Source organism: Dipteris shenzhenensis, chromosome 16 (assembly GCF_047967505.1).
Source record: "Dipteris shenzhenensis isolate YYH24624 ecotype China chromosome 16, Dip_SZ_1.0, whole genome shotgun sequence".
Classification (NCBI taxonomy): domain Eukaryota; kingdom Viridiplantae; phylum Streptophyta; class Polypodiopsida; order Gleicheniales; family Dipteridaceae; genus Dipteris; species Dipteris shenzhenensis.
This window is the reverse complement of record NC_141611.1, coordinates 40,044,828-40,062,681: the sequence shown is the minus strand read 5'-3', so window position 1 is coordinate 40,062,681 and position 17,854 is coordinate 40,044,828. Positions and strand designations below refer to the sequence as shown.

General features: G+C 41.8%; 1 protein-coding gene across 2 annotated transcripts in view; it reads right to left on the bottom strand.

Annotated features, from left to right (window-relative positions):
• LOC147892945 (oxysterol-binding protein-related protein 1A-like) overlaps nt 1-2,135 on the bottom strand; it is a 29,625-nt gene extending 27,490 nt beyond the window's left edge. For both annotated transcript variants that reach the window (XM_087387014.1, XM_087387013.1), the window contains exons 1-3: nt 1,326-2,135; nt 792-1,151; nt 443-542 (exon numbers count right to left, since the gene is read on the bottom strand). In XM_087387014.1, the coding sequence (XP_087243140.1) occupies nt 443-542; nt 792-1,151; nt 1,326-1,946 (1,081 nt within the window). In that variant the 5' untranslated portion in view covers nt 1,947-2,135. The remainder of the gene's footprint in view (nt 1-442; nt 543-791; nt 1,152-1,325) is intronic.
• Nucleotides 2,136-17,854: the final 15,719 nt, after the last annotated feature.

Here is a 17,854-nt window from a genome sequence, read left to right as displayed (position 1 = left end):
GCTTTAAAGACCTTCCCACCTTTGAGACTTGTAGAAAGCAGTTTCCTCGTAAAAGTTCAATTCGGTTCGATGTTTTTTCCCCCCCAGTTCAGTTTGCTGTTAACTTTGTAGACAATTTAGAACTATGCAAAACCAACCTCAATCTAGAAATTGCCCACAAAACAAAGACAACAGACCATAGACATTATCACCCATTACAGCTACTACTATTGCTGTGTTCATAACCATTTGTAGACTTGCTACAAAGATAGTGAACACAAGAGTAGCTTACTTGACAGCACAAACACATGACAAACACGGCAAGGTTTTACCCGGCATGGAGTGGCATGGTACTTGAATATGGAAAACGGTGCTCCACTTAACTGATATAGCAATATAGGATATGGAAATACACTAGTTCTATTAAAATCCTATTTCCAACCAAATGAATGTTGCGACTCACCACAGTCCTTTTCCTGCCCCTGTCCTCTTGCATTGTCTCCTTCATTCGCATGATATTGGCTTTCGTCAACAACAGTGGTCTCTAATTCCACTTTCTCTGCCTGAAAATGAATGATTAGAGGATGCTCGTCAGGCCCACACTGCTTAGTTTAATGCTTTGGAATGAGAAAGACCTTTATTCCACGAACAGAATTTTCACTCAAGGAGGGGCGGTGGTGTGGAAGGAAGGAGGCGGGGAGAGAGAGAGAGAGAGAGAGAGAGAGAGAGAGAAGGGTTGGGGGGGGAGGGGGGAGGGACGTGCGAGTGTAGAGATGTGAAGTGGAAGAAAAATGAAGATTTTTCTTTGGTACCTCGAGCTGCCTCAGCCTTTCAATCAGGCTAAAATGATTCTGTTGCAAGGCTTTTAGTTGATCTTCCAGCACCATGAACTCGGAAATCATAATGTTCTCACAATCGTTCACGACTTCACTACGTATACCTTCCTCCAAGAGACGAGATCTTAATTTTTCAGTTGAAATACTTATCTCCTCGAAAGGTAAACTGAGCCCGTTGGCTAGGGGGGCCTTTGGAAATAGATCCTTCGCAGCTTGAAGGGAGTCTAACCAGACAGCACGATCGTCTCTTGTGTCTGCTCGCAAATGCAACGTCTTTGTGCCCGTGAAAATGTAGAATTTCTTATCGTCTGATTTGCTTTTTCGGATAGAAGAAACCTGGCAAGCCCAAACTAAAACTCAATTCTGTCGCCCTCCAAATTTGAGAACCAAATTTCAAAGCAGCGATCAAACGGCGACACTTCTTAATGAAACTATTTTCCTTTGAAAAGAAAAGATGTTCGCCCGTTGTCTCAAGCTGTTTATGATCATAACTCGCGCTCTTGTCCTTACCTTCAAATGCAACTCTCCGAAAGTTTTTTGCTGCCGATTGTCATCGCCATGGATACTCCTGTGCTTTTTCAAAAACCTCTGCGACTCGTCTCCAATGACTTTAAATCCTTTTTGTCCGTCGCGATTTATTACGATCTTATCCGGACCATGCACCTTATAATAGGACAGAACTCCATCTTGCAGCACAAACCAACGTGACCTCCAACCTTTGCCGAAGTTCACCCACTTATAAAGGATTCCAGCCACATTAGACCCTACAGTGCAAGTAACCCTTGAGTCCTTCGTTGACGCTCTATTCTCCTTGCTTTCCCATAAGTCACCCGAAAGCTGCGCCGTCCTGAACGATGCATCAGGAGTACTACCTTTCAATTTCCCGTTGACAATCTGGATGGGAGATCTGCGACTATTGTGATCGAGCCCGATTTCCTGCAAGGCATTAGCAGAAGGGGCGGCAGGGTGCTTGGGATTCGGGGTGCGAGGGGGGTGAGGATGACGGGGGTGTTTGTGGAAGCCATTGGATTCGAAGTGGGGGGGCATGGTGGGGGGGGGGGAATCGGATCCAGAGAAGGAGGAACAGTCAGGGTCGAGGGGAACGGGAGCGATACAGCAGAGGGGATGCATTCAAGCGAGAAGGGGACATGACAGGGGAGGAGGAGGAGGAGCAGGAAATGTGGATCTGGAGATGGAAAATTGCAGAGAAGACGAAGAACCAGTAAACAAGAAGAAAAAGTCGATAAGAAGAAGAAGAAGAAGAAGAAGATGAAGAAAATGAAGACGAAGAAGAAAACGAAGAAAAGAAAAAGAGAAGAAGAAAAACAGCACTTCACCTGCTCCCTTTTAATGGCCAATCCCCCCCCTCCACGTCGGCCTCTTGCCAGCTCACCCTCCTCCCCTTACCTGGCACCCTTGCCACCTCAGCCCCCCTTCCAGCTCAGCTTTTTTCCTACTGCCCCCGCCGCCCGTCAGATGCCCGCCCATGGTGCATCATGCACTTGGGTCGTGGTTTGGACATGGGCGCGCACTGGCACCCTTGCCCGTCTATGATTCCTTGGGCATGCCCACCATGCACCAAGTGTGTAACTAGAATGCTATGTTGCTAAGTATATTGTAAGTAGCTAATAATAGGCCAATTGATCTAACTCTTAGAATGTGCCACATGGCTTCGTAGGATTTTAGAGTTTCATAAAACTTTCTAATGCTGACATCTGGTATGTAAACACACAACGAGTGTTCGTCTCGCCAAGTACGTAAACACACAACGCCCTCCAGATGGATTTCACATCCCTCTCGTCCTCTAGCTCACCCTCCCCCTCAATCACTCGCTCTCATGTCACCACCCTCATCTGCCATGCCACATGCCAACTCATCATCTTTTCTTCTTTGGTAGATATTTTTCTTAAGAAAAAAACTCAACTTTTCCTCTCACCCCCTTGAATTGCCCACTGGCTCAACTCCTGTGGCACCCCTTTCACATTCCCCCTACCTTCCAAGGATTATGTCCTTGGTTTTTTTTTTAATTCACATTTCTGGTTGTGCATTTATATGAATCTCACATAACCCTCTAGAGTTCTGACCTGAAATCCATCAAGCCAAATCACCCCCTCTACATGTTTCACACGCGCAAATACACACTACCTCCACCTTGCCCCCAATGTCCCCACATAAGAACTCCCATAACAACCTTCACCTCATGTGTGGCACCCCACGCTCAAGATATTGCAACTCACCACCTGGTGGCCCTCCTCAACCAAAAATCACAGTAAGCATCTTCTTTCAAATGCCCCATGAACTCCACACGATGGTTGATGGTTGCAATGTCGCTCTTTCATTCAATGCAGCAAGCCCCCACAAGGGTTGTTTTCAATGTAGCCATCTTGAATCACTACCATCTTGACATTGCAACCATGGCACTCCCCCTACGGCACCTTTACTTGTACTTCATGACCCTAGTGCCCTTTTCTTCCCTCAACAATGAAATTGGTACCCTCTCATAAAAGCCCTATACACTTTCTTTGCACGCATTTGTTCAAAGATCAAGGTATGCCTTATGATTTTGACATACGTGTCCCTCTCGCTTGCCCACTTTCCCAGAAGCATCTCGACACTCTGTACCTGCTTGCCCAAACCCAAAGGCATCTATCCACCCAAATCCCTAGAGCATCTTCTCCTCTATTAGCTTTTTGTTCTACTTCTATCGAGGGCACTCGAGCCCCTAAAAATTCAAGATTTAGACCCACCCTCTTTTCTCGAAACAAATACATATGTGGTGTTTTGGGGATGGGATAGAGATCAATAATATAAGAGCAAAGGGATTATAAATCAGCAAAGGCTTAGGGTCATGCAAGGCAATAGTGTGGACCGTGGAGGAGAGAAAAAGATGCCTAGGACCAAACTTTCAAGTCTCCATTCCTATAAGTGATTCCAAACTATCCCGCATTGGACCAAATTTTCAATTCACCATTGCTATGGGTAACTTCTAACTTTATCCTAGCAATACAAATACCCAACCTATTGTCTCGCTAGGGGCCTTCCCTTTCGGCTCTCTACACAATGTGCTCATGTATAGATCTTTTAATCCCACATTCTTTGTATTGCTAGGTTCTCTTCCCTCTTGTCTCTCCATGAAGTTCGCATCTCCATGAATTTCGCGTGTACAGTTCTTGTGTCCCACAATCCATGCATATTAGCACACATGAGGATGTGCAAAAGCATTCAATGCACCCATCAAGATGGTGACTTCTGTAAGATATGGGTGACCACTCTCCAATGTTCATCGATATTTGGAGATGCATAACAATGTGGTAATTTTAAAATCTCACATTCTGGAGAACACACTCATACCCCATACGAAAGGGCATGTTCGTTACCACTCTTGTAACATGAGCAAAATGCATGCAACTTTTTGAACATGTGGGATGTATTTGGCACATCCATGGGTATGTTCGCCTTGACCCCCAAATTCATGTTGCATCACCACATCATTGTGTGGTGTTGATGTTGTGCTTATGTTGTGATCTTTCCTTATGAAGCATTTTTGGAAGCATACTTAAAAGCACATTTAACAAAGTCCACAACATGCCGTCTTTGACAAACGTGAACACATGAACACAAGTGCCGTTATTATGCATCTCAAAAATTCCACTCCCTGATCAATTATTAATGATGCAAAAGTGTCGTTATTATGCATCTCAAAAATTCCACTCCCTGATCAATTATTAATGATGCAAGTGGCAACCTTTTTTTAAGCTAGGGTACACGCATGCAAGCTTGGGTGCTTATGGAATTGAAATACCATTTTAAGGGCATTTTGTATTCTTGTGTATGACTGCTCAAGCACAATCACATGCCTAAACAACACCTTGCTAGGATGAGTGTTTCTCAAGACTTGCATAATTTCATGTTAAAAATATACGTACTACACACCATTGTACTGGGTATTGACTTGCTGCAATATATACACCACCCTCTGTGTAGTAAATAGATGTCAAATTGCAATGGAGATGCTCTTGTATTTTGGCATCATCTATATACCTCGTCTTTGGTTAGAGACATATTCTAGAATATCCATCGACTAGCCATTCTTTTATCAAAGTTCATTTTAATGGAGATGCTCTTGTATTTTAGCATCAAATACCTCTTCTTTGGTTAGAGAAATGCTCTGGAATATCCATCGACTACCCATTCTTTGAGCCCATTTTCCATTTTGCAATGCAAGGTTCCATGCTTTGCCAAATTCTTTTCAACGGACATCTACTAATTAAAAGAGACCATTCGCATGAGAGCTCTTAGCCAAATAGGGTCTTATAGATTTACTATTGTGGAACATCTGTGCTTTCATAAAAAATCAAACACTTCACATAGTTATCAAGCTTGTCTCTCTTCAATTTTGGTCATTTCAATATGAAAGACAAGTCACTAGATTCATTTCATTGTATGTGTGGTCTCTCTACCACTAATTGGGCAAAAAATAAAACTGAATTGGCACAATACATCAATATATTAATCAAGGATGTGTGGTACATGATGGCTATGATTGTTTGATCATATTTTTAATTGATTGCTAAATATGGAGTTATAAAGCTACATTGATCTTTGAAAAGTCAAATACATGACACATAAAGGACCTCAACTGTGTAAGATTCTCGGGCTCATGCATCCTTTCAATGGCTTTGATTTTCCCAAGCTCCGTGTGAACACCTAAATGTGGAAGGCTTGGTTGCAATTCATGCCTCCATTTGCTTCACTTTGCTTTATTCATCCATCCTATTTGATATAGCATTTTCTTTTACTTTTGAGGGAGTCACATACCCCAAACATGTGGCTACTATTACCTTGGGGTCAAGCAGAAATTCTTGTGTCATGACCAAACACTCTATCATATGCTAATTGACAATATACTTCAAAAAAAAACCAAAAAGCAACAATAAAAGAGATCAATGTAGTGTGAAAAACTACCAAAAAAATGGAAAGTCGTTGTCTTGACCAAATATTGCTATCACATGCCAATTAAAAGTAGCCTTTAAAGAGAAAAGCCAAAAAGCAACAATAGAAGAGATCAATGTACTGTGAAAAATATCAAATCTTGATGCATATATAACCTTGAGTTACAACATAAATAGAAACTCTTGTGTCTTGACGAAACTTCTCCCACAAGCCAATTAACAATGCAATTTAAAGGAAACACCAAAAAGAAACAATAAAAGAAAGCATTAAAGAAGGAATATTCTGTACATTAGCATCACTAAAAGAGAGCATTAAAAAATTATTCTATATATTAGCATCACTAAAAGAGAGCATGAAAAAGGATGATTCTATATATTAGCATCATTAAAAGAGAGCACTAAAAAGAAAGATTCTAGATATTAGCAACACCCAATGACTTTTCATAGGCTTTCACTTTGGTGCCAAACCAATGAACGCAAATGTACATCTATAAGATGTGGAAAGATAACGATTATAGAGAAGGTCAAATAATGATGTTTTTGGAATCAAAATTAGCATTGTTGGGCAATGTTTTGACCATCAACTTTAATAACCAATAGCTTGAAGAAACATTCAATCATGATGGTTGTAGATTTAATCCATTCCAAATAAAAAGAATCAAGGTAAAACAATCCATTGTGAAATCTCACTTAGCACCACCATTAAGTGTTGAAAGATGTGTGGGCAATGTGCGACGAATAAGGTTTGAGCCAAAGAAAAGTGTTCTAAGTTATGCATGGGAATATTTTCATGATTTTGTGTGCCTCTTTTTGTGGACACTCTCTTTTATCCACTACGGCACATTTTGGCTAATGATGCATTTCATGACAAGTATTCAAAATGTGCATCTCATTTTGACTGAGTCAAATTAAGACTTGTAGTAAAGTGATCTACATTGTGCAAAAGGGTATTTCCATGATTTTTAGTGTACTTATTGTGTATGACAACCTCCTTGATTCTTTGTGACCCATTTGTTAATAAAACGAGAGTTTACATAAAATGGCACAAGGCTTGAACAAGCATGACCAAGGATTAAATTAGGTTAAAAGTGGTTCCATTGTGATTGAGAACGTTTATGTTGGTAAATCAAGCATGATACTTCTTAACTTCTTTTACCAGAAAAATGTGAATTTAGTGATGCATTTGATAGAATAATTTTTAAAGTTTCTATTACCAAGGGCTTAACTAGGTTAAAGGTGGCATCAAATTGTTCCCAATTGTTTATGATGGTATGTGCATGATTTTTTGTGCATGTGTTATGGGTGACACCTTCTTTGAAAATCTATGGCCCAATTTGAGTACAATAATGTGATTTAATCATATACTAATGCATAAAAATTAGAATTGCATGATGGCATTTCATTGCACATCAAATGTCATATTGAAGCATTAAAATGTAAAAATGGGTTATGGTGTTATTTTAGATTATTTTGTGTGCACTTTGATGAACCACAGAATTGACATTTTGGGATCCAATTGTGACTGAAGGAGGCAAGTGGCTAGTTAAAGAACGAATTGAATAGGTGGATCTCCCAATTGAAGAGCAAATGGAAGGACTATAAAAAGTAAGGACTACCTCACACCCGCCTATCAATGGTGTGTACCAAATGTCCAATCCACCATAGATGACACTAGAAGACAAGCTAGGTGGCATTACATGACAAGGCAAGGTGAATAAGCTCCTAGGCTATCAGAGTGCTACAACTATTGTAGCAACATAGGATGAGAAGAGGCCTAAACCCAAAGTTTAGTCAACCAGCCAGACTAAGTATGACACCAATGGTGATGTATGAAGGATCCGTGTGAGTGTGAAGGATACCAGATTGAATCAATACAAAGTAATGGCACCTCCCCTTTTTGACAAGGAGGTGCAAACCATTGTAAATGCAATAGGTAGTGCCCACCATGAATGTCAATAGGAAGGTTGTGTATATAAGGTTCTAGAGTTATAGGAGTTAGGCTCATTCCTGCTACCAAGACAACTTGTGTGTGTGAAGTGCGGATGTGAGACATTTGTATTCGACTTCCATTTTTGGCCAAGTAATAGAAGAGTAGCTTGATTCTACTCATTGTAATACCAACACACCCCACCACGATTTGACATTAACATTGGCTATCCTGCTAGGGACTATGAAGATGTGATTTGCACTGGAGAAGCCAATGAAGAAGTGGTTTGCACTGGGAGGAGCCAATGGAGTGCATGTGGATCGGCTTGTAGTGAATGACAGAGTTGACGGATGCAAGAACAAGTCGTCAACTAAGATAGCAACAACAAAGAGAAGAGTGGATAGGTGGAATCCAAATTGAGACCAAAAGGCTCGAAACAATTGCTGAAGAAGATAATTGCTAAAGACGACAAATCCTTGACGGAGGGGAGTGAGTAGGCCGACCAGTTCACCATCACCTACACTGAATGAGAGGGGAGTGACCAAGTGAATCAAAGAACCGAGCTCCAATTCATTCAAGCAAGTTTTGGCAAGGACAAGGCAGAAAATCCTCATAACCATCACAAGGATAAAGACCAAACCGAGTAGAGTGGGCAGAGATGGATAGAGAAGAAGATAGTCCACCATTGAGCCCACAGCTAGGATTCAACAATGAAGTTTCAAAAGTTAATGGGACACAAGGGAGAAGGCCCCAATCTCATTTGTAGAAATTTATCAGAATGTTTGCAACGCGATAAGTCAGTCGTCGTGAGGAAGAGTGGCTAATGTACTTCTCAACAACTTTTGCCAACAAAGCCATCATATGGTACAACTAGTAATCGATGAACACTTTGCTTAGAGGGATAGTTGAAGGCCATATTCTGGAAAAGCTTCTAGCATGAATTCAGCAAGGAAGATGAATTCAACAAGGGAGATGCATTGCTAAAGCTCAACTACCTCAATCAAAACAAAGGAAGATCAATGTATGATTGTGTAACACAAGTGAAACTATTGATGAATCATCTCAGCTGTGTCTAAGACGAAACGACATTGCGGTCTTGGTCGATGAATGGTCTCACTTAAGGAGTGAAGCTCCACAACATGGAGATACATGAAGAAGGGTAACATGGAATCCCAAACAAAGAATAATGTATTGGTCCAAGAAGCGGATATCAACAAAGAAGCAGAAGAAGAGGTGGTGATAAAAAAAGATGGATACCAACACATATGAAGAAAAAGAGGTGGTGAATGATAAAAAAAGACATCAAAGCTTATAACTTATAAGGAGGAGCTCAAGAAGCTTCCAAGAGATGGGAATTAGAGGCAAACGCAGAATGAGAGAGGCTTGGTGCCACAAGTGCAGAATTGATGGTCATATGGCAAAAGAGTGTCTTTCAAGTAGATACTGCAACATCTACAATAGTCCAGCCCAAACACGATCAAAGACTACTTGCTCAACAAGCCCAAACATATGGCAAACATCCACCAAGTGGAGCAAGAGACAAAAAGACCCTACCAAGGGAAAAGAATAAGAGAAAAAACATGGCATGCTACTTCTATGGCAAAGGACACCAGAAGGCCGAATGTTGACTGTGGAAAAAGCAACTCGACATACTATAGAAGGCCTGTGACTAAGTGGTTGACATCTAGTAGGTTCCTATTGACCTTCTAAGATTCATGAGCGACATTGCTTTTCCTAGGTTTTATAGACCGAAGCCTTGCTAAACACATTTCACTGTTCTTCCTTACCGAGCACAGTGACATCTAAACCGCAAGCGGGCATAGTATTGACAGAGTTGGATATGATAGTTGATGCAAAAAGAACTACTCACATCAAAGTGGGAGAGTCATCATCTCAACAACAACTACAAAAGGATTGGCCGATGGGACCAAACAAATGACTGAAAGAGGGCAATGAACCCAAGAGTGAAGGAAAATCTAAAAGAAAAGTGGAGCAAATGTAGATCAACCTAGGAGTTCTATGAATTGAATGTCACAATCTCAATTTGTCAATTGATTAAACTCAATACCCACTACTTGAAATTCTTATAAAGTCCAAGTCATGCACTAATGATCGGTATCCACACCACTCACATCAAGGACAAGATGGAGATGGTGACTTCGAATGACAAAATCCCCATGATTCATCAAATTTTGAAATCATGTGATGAAGGGAGTTCTCATTGATGGAGGCTTGAGAGTAAACATCATCTCAAATGAACTATAAAAGAGGCTGAAGTTGAAGAACTTGAAGCCCTTGCCTTTCAAAATTTGCATGACAGATCAGATGTTGGTGATGCCTATGGGCATGCTTAAAGATGTCTACATCAAGAATGTGACCTGGGATGAAGAAGTGCCCATGATCGATGTCAAAGTCTGAATTTTTTTTAGGGATTGCTCCTCGATGCTCATATGGAATAGTTAAGATAATATGGTACCATTGGGAGTGCCTCCTATTTTTTACCTAACGGCATATTTTGATCTCCCATTAGAAACTCATCCTTCCCCCTAATACTACTTAAGGCATTACGAGTGTTGGCATGGCTCCAAATGGCCTTTAAATCTTGTACATTGGAGTGGGTGAAAACCCCCTTTGGTACTACTTGTGTCATCGCATTGGCTCCAAAATGCATTTAGTTCGTGGCAAACAAGGTGGATTAGAAATCTCCCCCTAGTACCACTCCCTAGCCTATTTGTTACAATAAACTATGCGTGACCTACTCAAATGGCTCACTATCCCCCTATGCACTACCCTCTCCCTCCCTTGGCAGCTATACTTCTTGTTGGGATATCTTAAGGTGTATGCCTCAGGCACACCTTATGTTTCTATGTGTGAGTGCTAGAGGCACAGCTAGGTGCCCACAAGCACAGTTAGGTGGTGGAAGAGCCACATAGGATGATTGAGAGAATCTAGGAGCAGATTGAGGAGATGATTGTGGAGCTCTGAAGTCATCAGTGATGTCAGTGAGCATGTATGAGGTGCCTACTTAAGGATCTCACTCTTCTTCATTCTACAAGCAAGTAATGCAAGTATTCTGAGTTTGTGTCCACTCTTTCCTTTCCTTTCAGCCTTCCAACATGGTATCAGAGCCATTTGATCCCCCTTGAGCCCATTTCTGCCACATCATCATCATCTTCTTCTTCTTCTTCTTCACCATCTCTCCCTCTTCTTCCCAAAATTTGCTTAAGCCTGTTCTCCTCAGGTTCTCAACCATTTCCCATGCCCTTCCTGTTGGAGATCCACCTTGAAGGGGCGAACTTCCGGCTGCAAGGAATTGAAGAACCTCCATCTTTGCTGGTCGCCATTACACAGTTTTCATCGATTTCTCTTCTTGCGTTTTCTCTGCGCCTTCTCCTTCTTTCTCTAATTCCTTTCAGGGGAAGCTTCTTCATACCTTGAGCTACCTTGTGCTGAAATCTGAGCAGCAATGGCTGCATATTGAAGGAGAAAACAGAGAAAAACCAGTTGACTTTGTAGAAGGAAGAGAAGGCGACCTGACGTGTTTTTGCACCTCTTCTTCCCAGAGGATCTACTGTGGTATACCAGCTCTCTTTTGCCTCAGAAACCCCTCTTTCTTTTGCTTTGAAGAGTGAGCTATAAGCCCTCCAAGTTCAGCTCTTTAGTTTTGACAGTTTTGACAAGCTTTTGAAGATGATGCTACATAAAATGCTACTCTAGCATTTCTGGTCGTTTGAAGCTTTCAATAACTTCAGTACAAGTGTGGCTTCAATTTTGTTTTGAATTGCTAGACCTGGTTTTCATTGGAAAGTATTCATTTTAGCCACTTCTATGAAGCATGTAAGAAGAAGCATCATTGTTTGAAATTTGGTCACAAGACTTTGCTACATTAAATGCTTATATTTTGAAGCATTTCAGTTGTTATTCTAAGCCCTGTAAGAGAGAAGACACTACCCAATACTTGGGTTAGAGCCTCTCATGGCATGCTTATGCAAAATATGTGAAAAGCCAAAACATAAAGCAATGTCTTATTATGCTACAAAGGATGAAAATGCCAACCTGACTTCCTTGTTGAAGATTGCCAAAACAATGGTTGCCAAGAGGGAAGCAACTACAGAGATCTACCCTCTCATGGCACTTTTATTTGACTCCAAGTACAAGAAAAAGATGAAGGTCAGATACCTAAGATATGCTTCTCTACACAACTATGGAGATGACAAGATAATTGTTCTCTTGAAGGATATGATTTTCAGATCCACTTGTTCTATCATAGTACCATCTTATAAGGCATCTTATAAGGCACTAGACACTGCCCATGTGGTAAGACCTTGCCTTAACATGAATATTCTGCCTCCACAAGATGAGGCATCCTTTGAAGATTATGCATTTTAAATCATCTCTATGTATGCTCCAGATCTCTCTTTTTATGTCAAGGTACTCAGCCTGGATAGTCCTCCAAAATGAATGAAATTAAACTATTGTGTTTTGTGTGTTTTGTAGACACCTCTGGTCACCTATGATGTAGGCCATGTGAGAGTGCTCTCAACGGAAGCAAGAACGGAAGAAGGAGAGAGAGAGACAGAGAGCCACACAAGTTTGGTGGGTGTAGAACCACCCTAATCTTCTTTTTCATTCATATATATATGTGTTTGAGTATTGTACATAACTGGGGTTAAGACACAGTGACCTTTAACCCCCACAACCTCCCACTTAAAGGACAATGTGCCTTTAAGGGAGAACAACTAGTGAGCATACTATCCAATGCCCATCAATACACGACAAATACTCAAACTGCTGACTAGGTAGACTCTTCGTCAGCATATCTGCAGGGTTATCATTTGTATGAACCTTGACAAGCTCTATGCGCTTGTCCTCAAGTACCTTCCTGATGAAATGGTACCTGACCTCTATGTGTTTGGTCTTTGCATGAAAGAGCGGATTCTGTGCTAGCTGAATAGCACTCATGGAATCACTATGCAATGTCGGTACACCTGTATGAATCCCCAAATCTCCCACTAGCCGATCAAGCCATATAGCCTCCTTGCAACCCTCTGTGGCTGCAACATATTCAGCCTCTGTGGTAGACAAAGCAACGCACTTCTGTGCACGAGACATCCACGACACTGCACCACCTACAAAGGTGAACACATAACCAGAAGTGGATCTCCTACTATCCACATGCCCTGCATAGTCTGAATCTGTGTACCCAAGTACACGCATGTCTCCTTTACCAAAGCAAATGCACATCTCCTTGGTACCCTTCATGTACCTCATGATGCACTTAACTGCCTCCCAATGCCTCTTTCCTGGATTAGCCATATACCGGCTAACAACTCCCACTGCAAATGCAATGTCTGGTCTAGTAGCTATCATAGCATACATAAGACTCCCAACTGCTGATGCATAAGGAACCTTGGCCATCATGGCCCTCTCCTCATCTGATTTGGGACTATCTGTATGACTCAGTTTCACATATGGAGGCAATGGATTACTCACTGCCTTCCCCCCCTCCATATTGAAACGCTGCAATACTTTTGTAACATACTCTTTTTGTGAAAGCCAAAGGAGTTTCCTACTCCGATCACGCGTGATGCGCATACCAAGAATATGACCTGCAAGTCCCAAATCCTTCATATCAAAGGCCTCATGCAACTTGGCCTTTAAAGCATCTAGCTCATAAGTATTCTTGCTAGCCAATAGCATATCATCCACGTATAGTGCCAAGATTATCAGGCTATTATCCTTAGCCCTTTTAGTGTAGAGGCAGTGATCAATTTCACTCCTTCTAAAACCCTGGGACCGAATGAAAGCATCAAACTTCTGATACCATTCTCTAGGTGCTTGCTTAAGACCATAGAGACTCTTCTTTAGCTTGCAAACTAAATGCTCTTTGCCCTTTTCTTCAAAGCCTTCCGGCTGCACCATGTAAATTTCCTCATGCAAATCCCCATGCAAGAAAGCTGTCTTGACATCCATTTGCATAAGCTCCATATCCTCTACTGCCGCTAGTCCAAGCATGCATCTAAGTGTGGTCATCTTCACAACCGGAGAGAATATCTCATCAAAGTCCACACCCTTCTCTTGCTTGAACCCTTTAGCAACCAAACGGGCCTTGTACCTAGGCACATCATCACCTGTGACCTTCATTTTGTAGACCCATTTACATGGCAATGCTTTCTTTCCATGTGGCAAAGAAACCAAGTCCCAAGTCTTATTCTTCATAAGTGAACTCATCTCTGATTGCATAGCATACTCCCACTTGCGTTGATCCTCACGCATCATAGCCTCTTTGTAGCAAGAAGGCTCCCCGCAATCAGTAAGCATCACATAGTCTACCCCTAGAACAAACCTATCAGGCAGTCTAGACACTCTAGATGATCTTCTCAAGGGCATTTCAGCTTGCTGTCCCACCTGCATATCAGCCACATTTGGCTCATCATTTCCACCAATAGATGATCCATCATCTACCCTTGATTGTATACCTGTGGGAGTACTTGGTGGCACCATTTCTTGCACATTTGGTGCATGGACAGCTTGCTATCTATCAACATATGCAGGTGGATTCACATCCTGGAAAGTGATTCTCCTCATTTCCACATCCCTCATGGGTGCCTTATGCCTCTTCTTCTCATTGAAGACCACATCATGGCTGCATATGATCTTCTTTGCTTCTGGATCCCAGAGACGATAGCCCATCTCTCCACTTTCACCATAACCCAGAAAGATATATTTCCTAGACTTAGGATCTAGCTTCTTTTGAAGCTCTTTTGGCACATGTGCATATGCCTCACACCCAAATATACGCAAATGAGAGTAAGAGGGCTTCTTGCCACTCCATGCCTCTTCAGGAATACCACCATCCAAACTCTTATTAGGTGATCTATTGATCACATGCACTGCAGTCTTCATTGCCTCAGCCCAAAAACCACCAGAAAGACTTGCATTGGAAAGCATGCATTGCAACCTTTCTTGAATGGTACGGTTCATCTTTTCTGCAACTGGATTTTGCTCTGGAGTACGAGGGGATGTGAGCTCCCTCTTAATCCCACGTGTATCATAGAAATGCTGAAAGTCATGAGAGAGATACTCTCCACCATTGTCAGTCCATAGGCATTTAAGTGTTCTACTTGACTGATTCTCAACCAAGGCCAGCCATTTCTGATATACCTGGAACACATCACTCTTCCGAGCTATAGCATAAGCCCACACTTTCCTAGTTGCATCATCAATGAATGTCACATAGTATTCAGCTCCGCCTAATGACCGTGTAGGCATGGGACCACATACGTCTGAATGCACCAAATCAACCATTTCAAACTCTTTCTTTCCCCTTCTTTTATGGGCTGATTTAGTCTGCTTCCCATAGAGACAATGCTCACAAAATTCAAAATCAGAGAAACTCAAATGCGGTACATAACCCAAACGGCATAAGAGTTTCATTCCATTCTGGCTCATGTGCCCCAACCTGCAATGCCACAAAGAAGCTTGGCTGCTCGGTTATTGCAACAACATGATCAAATACCCCTGATACATGTAAGGGATACAAAGTCCCACACTTGGCACCCCTGGCCAAAAGCATAGAGCCCTTTTGAATTTTCCAACTCTGAAAGCCAAAAGTGGTGTGAAAACCAGCATCATCTAGTTGACCCACTGAAATAAGACTCTTGGTCAACTTAGGCACATGTCTCACATGTTTCAAATCAAATGTAGACCCATTTGCAAAAGAAAACTTTATGTCACCTGCTCCCACTATGTCACATGCATAGTCATTTCCAAGATGCACACAACCTGTCTTTCCACTATCATAAGTGGAGAACCATTCCCTATGGGGAGTAACATGGAATGAAGCACCAGAATCCAAAATCCAATTCTGGGAATATGCATCATCTGAAGTGGTAAGCAACTCTGCAGATAAACTAGACATGAAGAGAACGTCATTGTCACTATCATGTGTGACTGCATTGATCTCCTTGATCTTCACTTTTGCTTTGTCTTCCCTTGGACTTTCTTCCTTTTGATTTGCACCCCAATTTGCATTCTTTTTCTTATTCTTTTGCTCTCTTTTCAGCTTGTAGCAATCCTTTTTCATATGGCCCTTCTTGCCACAATGGTAACCCTCAATGTTCCATGCCCTGGATTTGCTACGAGACTTCCCTCTTTCTTGGGACTTCCCCCTGAACTGTGATCTACCCCTTTGCACATTTAAGGCTGCATCCTGCTTGTTGCCATCCATAAACTTCCGTCTAATCTCCTCGGCCAACAAGCTACCCACAACATCATCAAATTTCAGTACTCCACCAGGTGCAGAGTTACTGACAGCTATACGGAAGGTATCCCATGAGGATGGCAATGAACATAAGAGAAATATTGCCTTAGTCTTCACATCAAAATTCATCTTCTGAGCCTGAAGCTGGCTGAAAATAATATTGAATTCATTCAAGTGAGAAGCAATGGAGACCCCTTCCTTCATCTGCAGCTCAAACAACCTCTTCATGAGGTAAACTTTATTAGAGGCAGTTTCCTTCTCATAAGTGGCACACAGTTTCTTCCACAAATCTTCCGTAGTCTGCTCATTTACTACTGTGAAATAAACTGACTCTGCAAGATGAAGTCTAATAGTAGACTTTGCTAATGCATCCAACTCATTCCAATCATCCTCAGACATATCCGCAGGCTTAGCTTCAATACCTGCCAAGGGTTTAATCTGCTTCTTTTAAATAAGCACATCCCTTATTTGTTCTTTCCACAAAGAAAAGTTTGTCCCATCAAACTTTTTAATGCTGAAAAACTCCTTTTCAGACATGGAAGAGGATGCCATGATGCAAATGAAACAAAATCCCAAATGCTAGTGCCTGCAAGAGAGAATCACACCAAATACCAGGTGCACCCAAATGTGTATGCCACAATAGAGTAAAATGTCACCAAAACTCAAAGCACAAAGCATCAAAAGATGCATCTGACTCATGTGCATATACTATGCATCCATATGAGCAAATCTGGCCCAAAAGAAAATGCCAATAAGTGCCAAATGACTCAAGCATAAACACCGTCCATTGGCATATGCATCAATAATATCTCATCCAAGAGAGCATAGCACTATCAGTGCATCACCTGCAATGTGTCAAAGCTGTCCCTTAGCATAAAATAGCATCCATGTGCAAAGCGTCCATAAAAAAATAGCATCCCACAAGGCAATTTGGGCCTATCAGCGCATCCAACAAGGACCGCAATGCATCCAAATGGCCTATAAATCATCCACTGCAACCCAATGCACACCACGAATGAGCGCACACTGCTCAAACTCACTGCTCAAACTGTAACCAGAGTGATCTGCATAAGGTATGCTCAAGAAATCATAGTCCCACGGTAATGAGCGCTACTGAAAATAGAACCTGAGATGCCTCAAAAACATGGGCACCATTGCATAATCGGAATCAGCAAGAAAATCTGCAAATATCTCTCTTCTGCCAGAACTCCAAAATCCCAACCGATGAGTGAGAAATGGGAGTCAACACTTATCCACTGCCATGTGGCATAAATCTAAGCTTTCAAAATTTTAGAATGAAAAATGCATAACAGAGAGAAGAAATCGAATACACAGAGATCTATAACTCTGAAAATCCTCCACCGAATCGCGCAAGAACTGATAGGTAGGGGTTTTTGGGCGTCCGGAACGCAATGGGACAAACGGTTTTGGAAACCGTGGTCTCAATCACTGGGTCCAACACACGGGCTGAAAAACGTTTTTTGAAACATAGCTATTTGTAAACTCCACCAGAGTGCAAATGATGAGCAACATAGAAGTTTTAGGACCTCGTGAGTCCACCGAAACTGACAGATCTGCAAATGGTTGCTCCAAACTTGAGTTCCAACACTCGGGCAAAAAACATAGAAACTGACACAGAGAGTCAGAAATCCAATGAAATGATCCCGGATTCAAGAATAAAGGTGTTTCCAGGCTCCTGAAGTAATGTGGACACTAAAAGCAAGCAATAGTTGCCTCTACAAGTCAATACGGAGTCTCTGTCATCGAACGGAACAGGGAAAAGCTCAAAAAACGACTTTTTCTTTGAAAGCTCTTAACTGGCTCTCAAAACCACTTCGCAAAGCCAAAGTGACTTTTCCAAAGGTTTCTCCAAGGTCTTTGCACACTCGGATGCAAG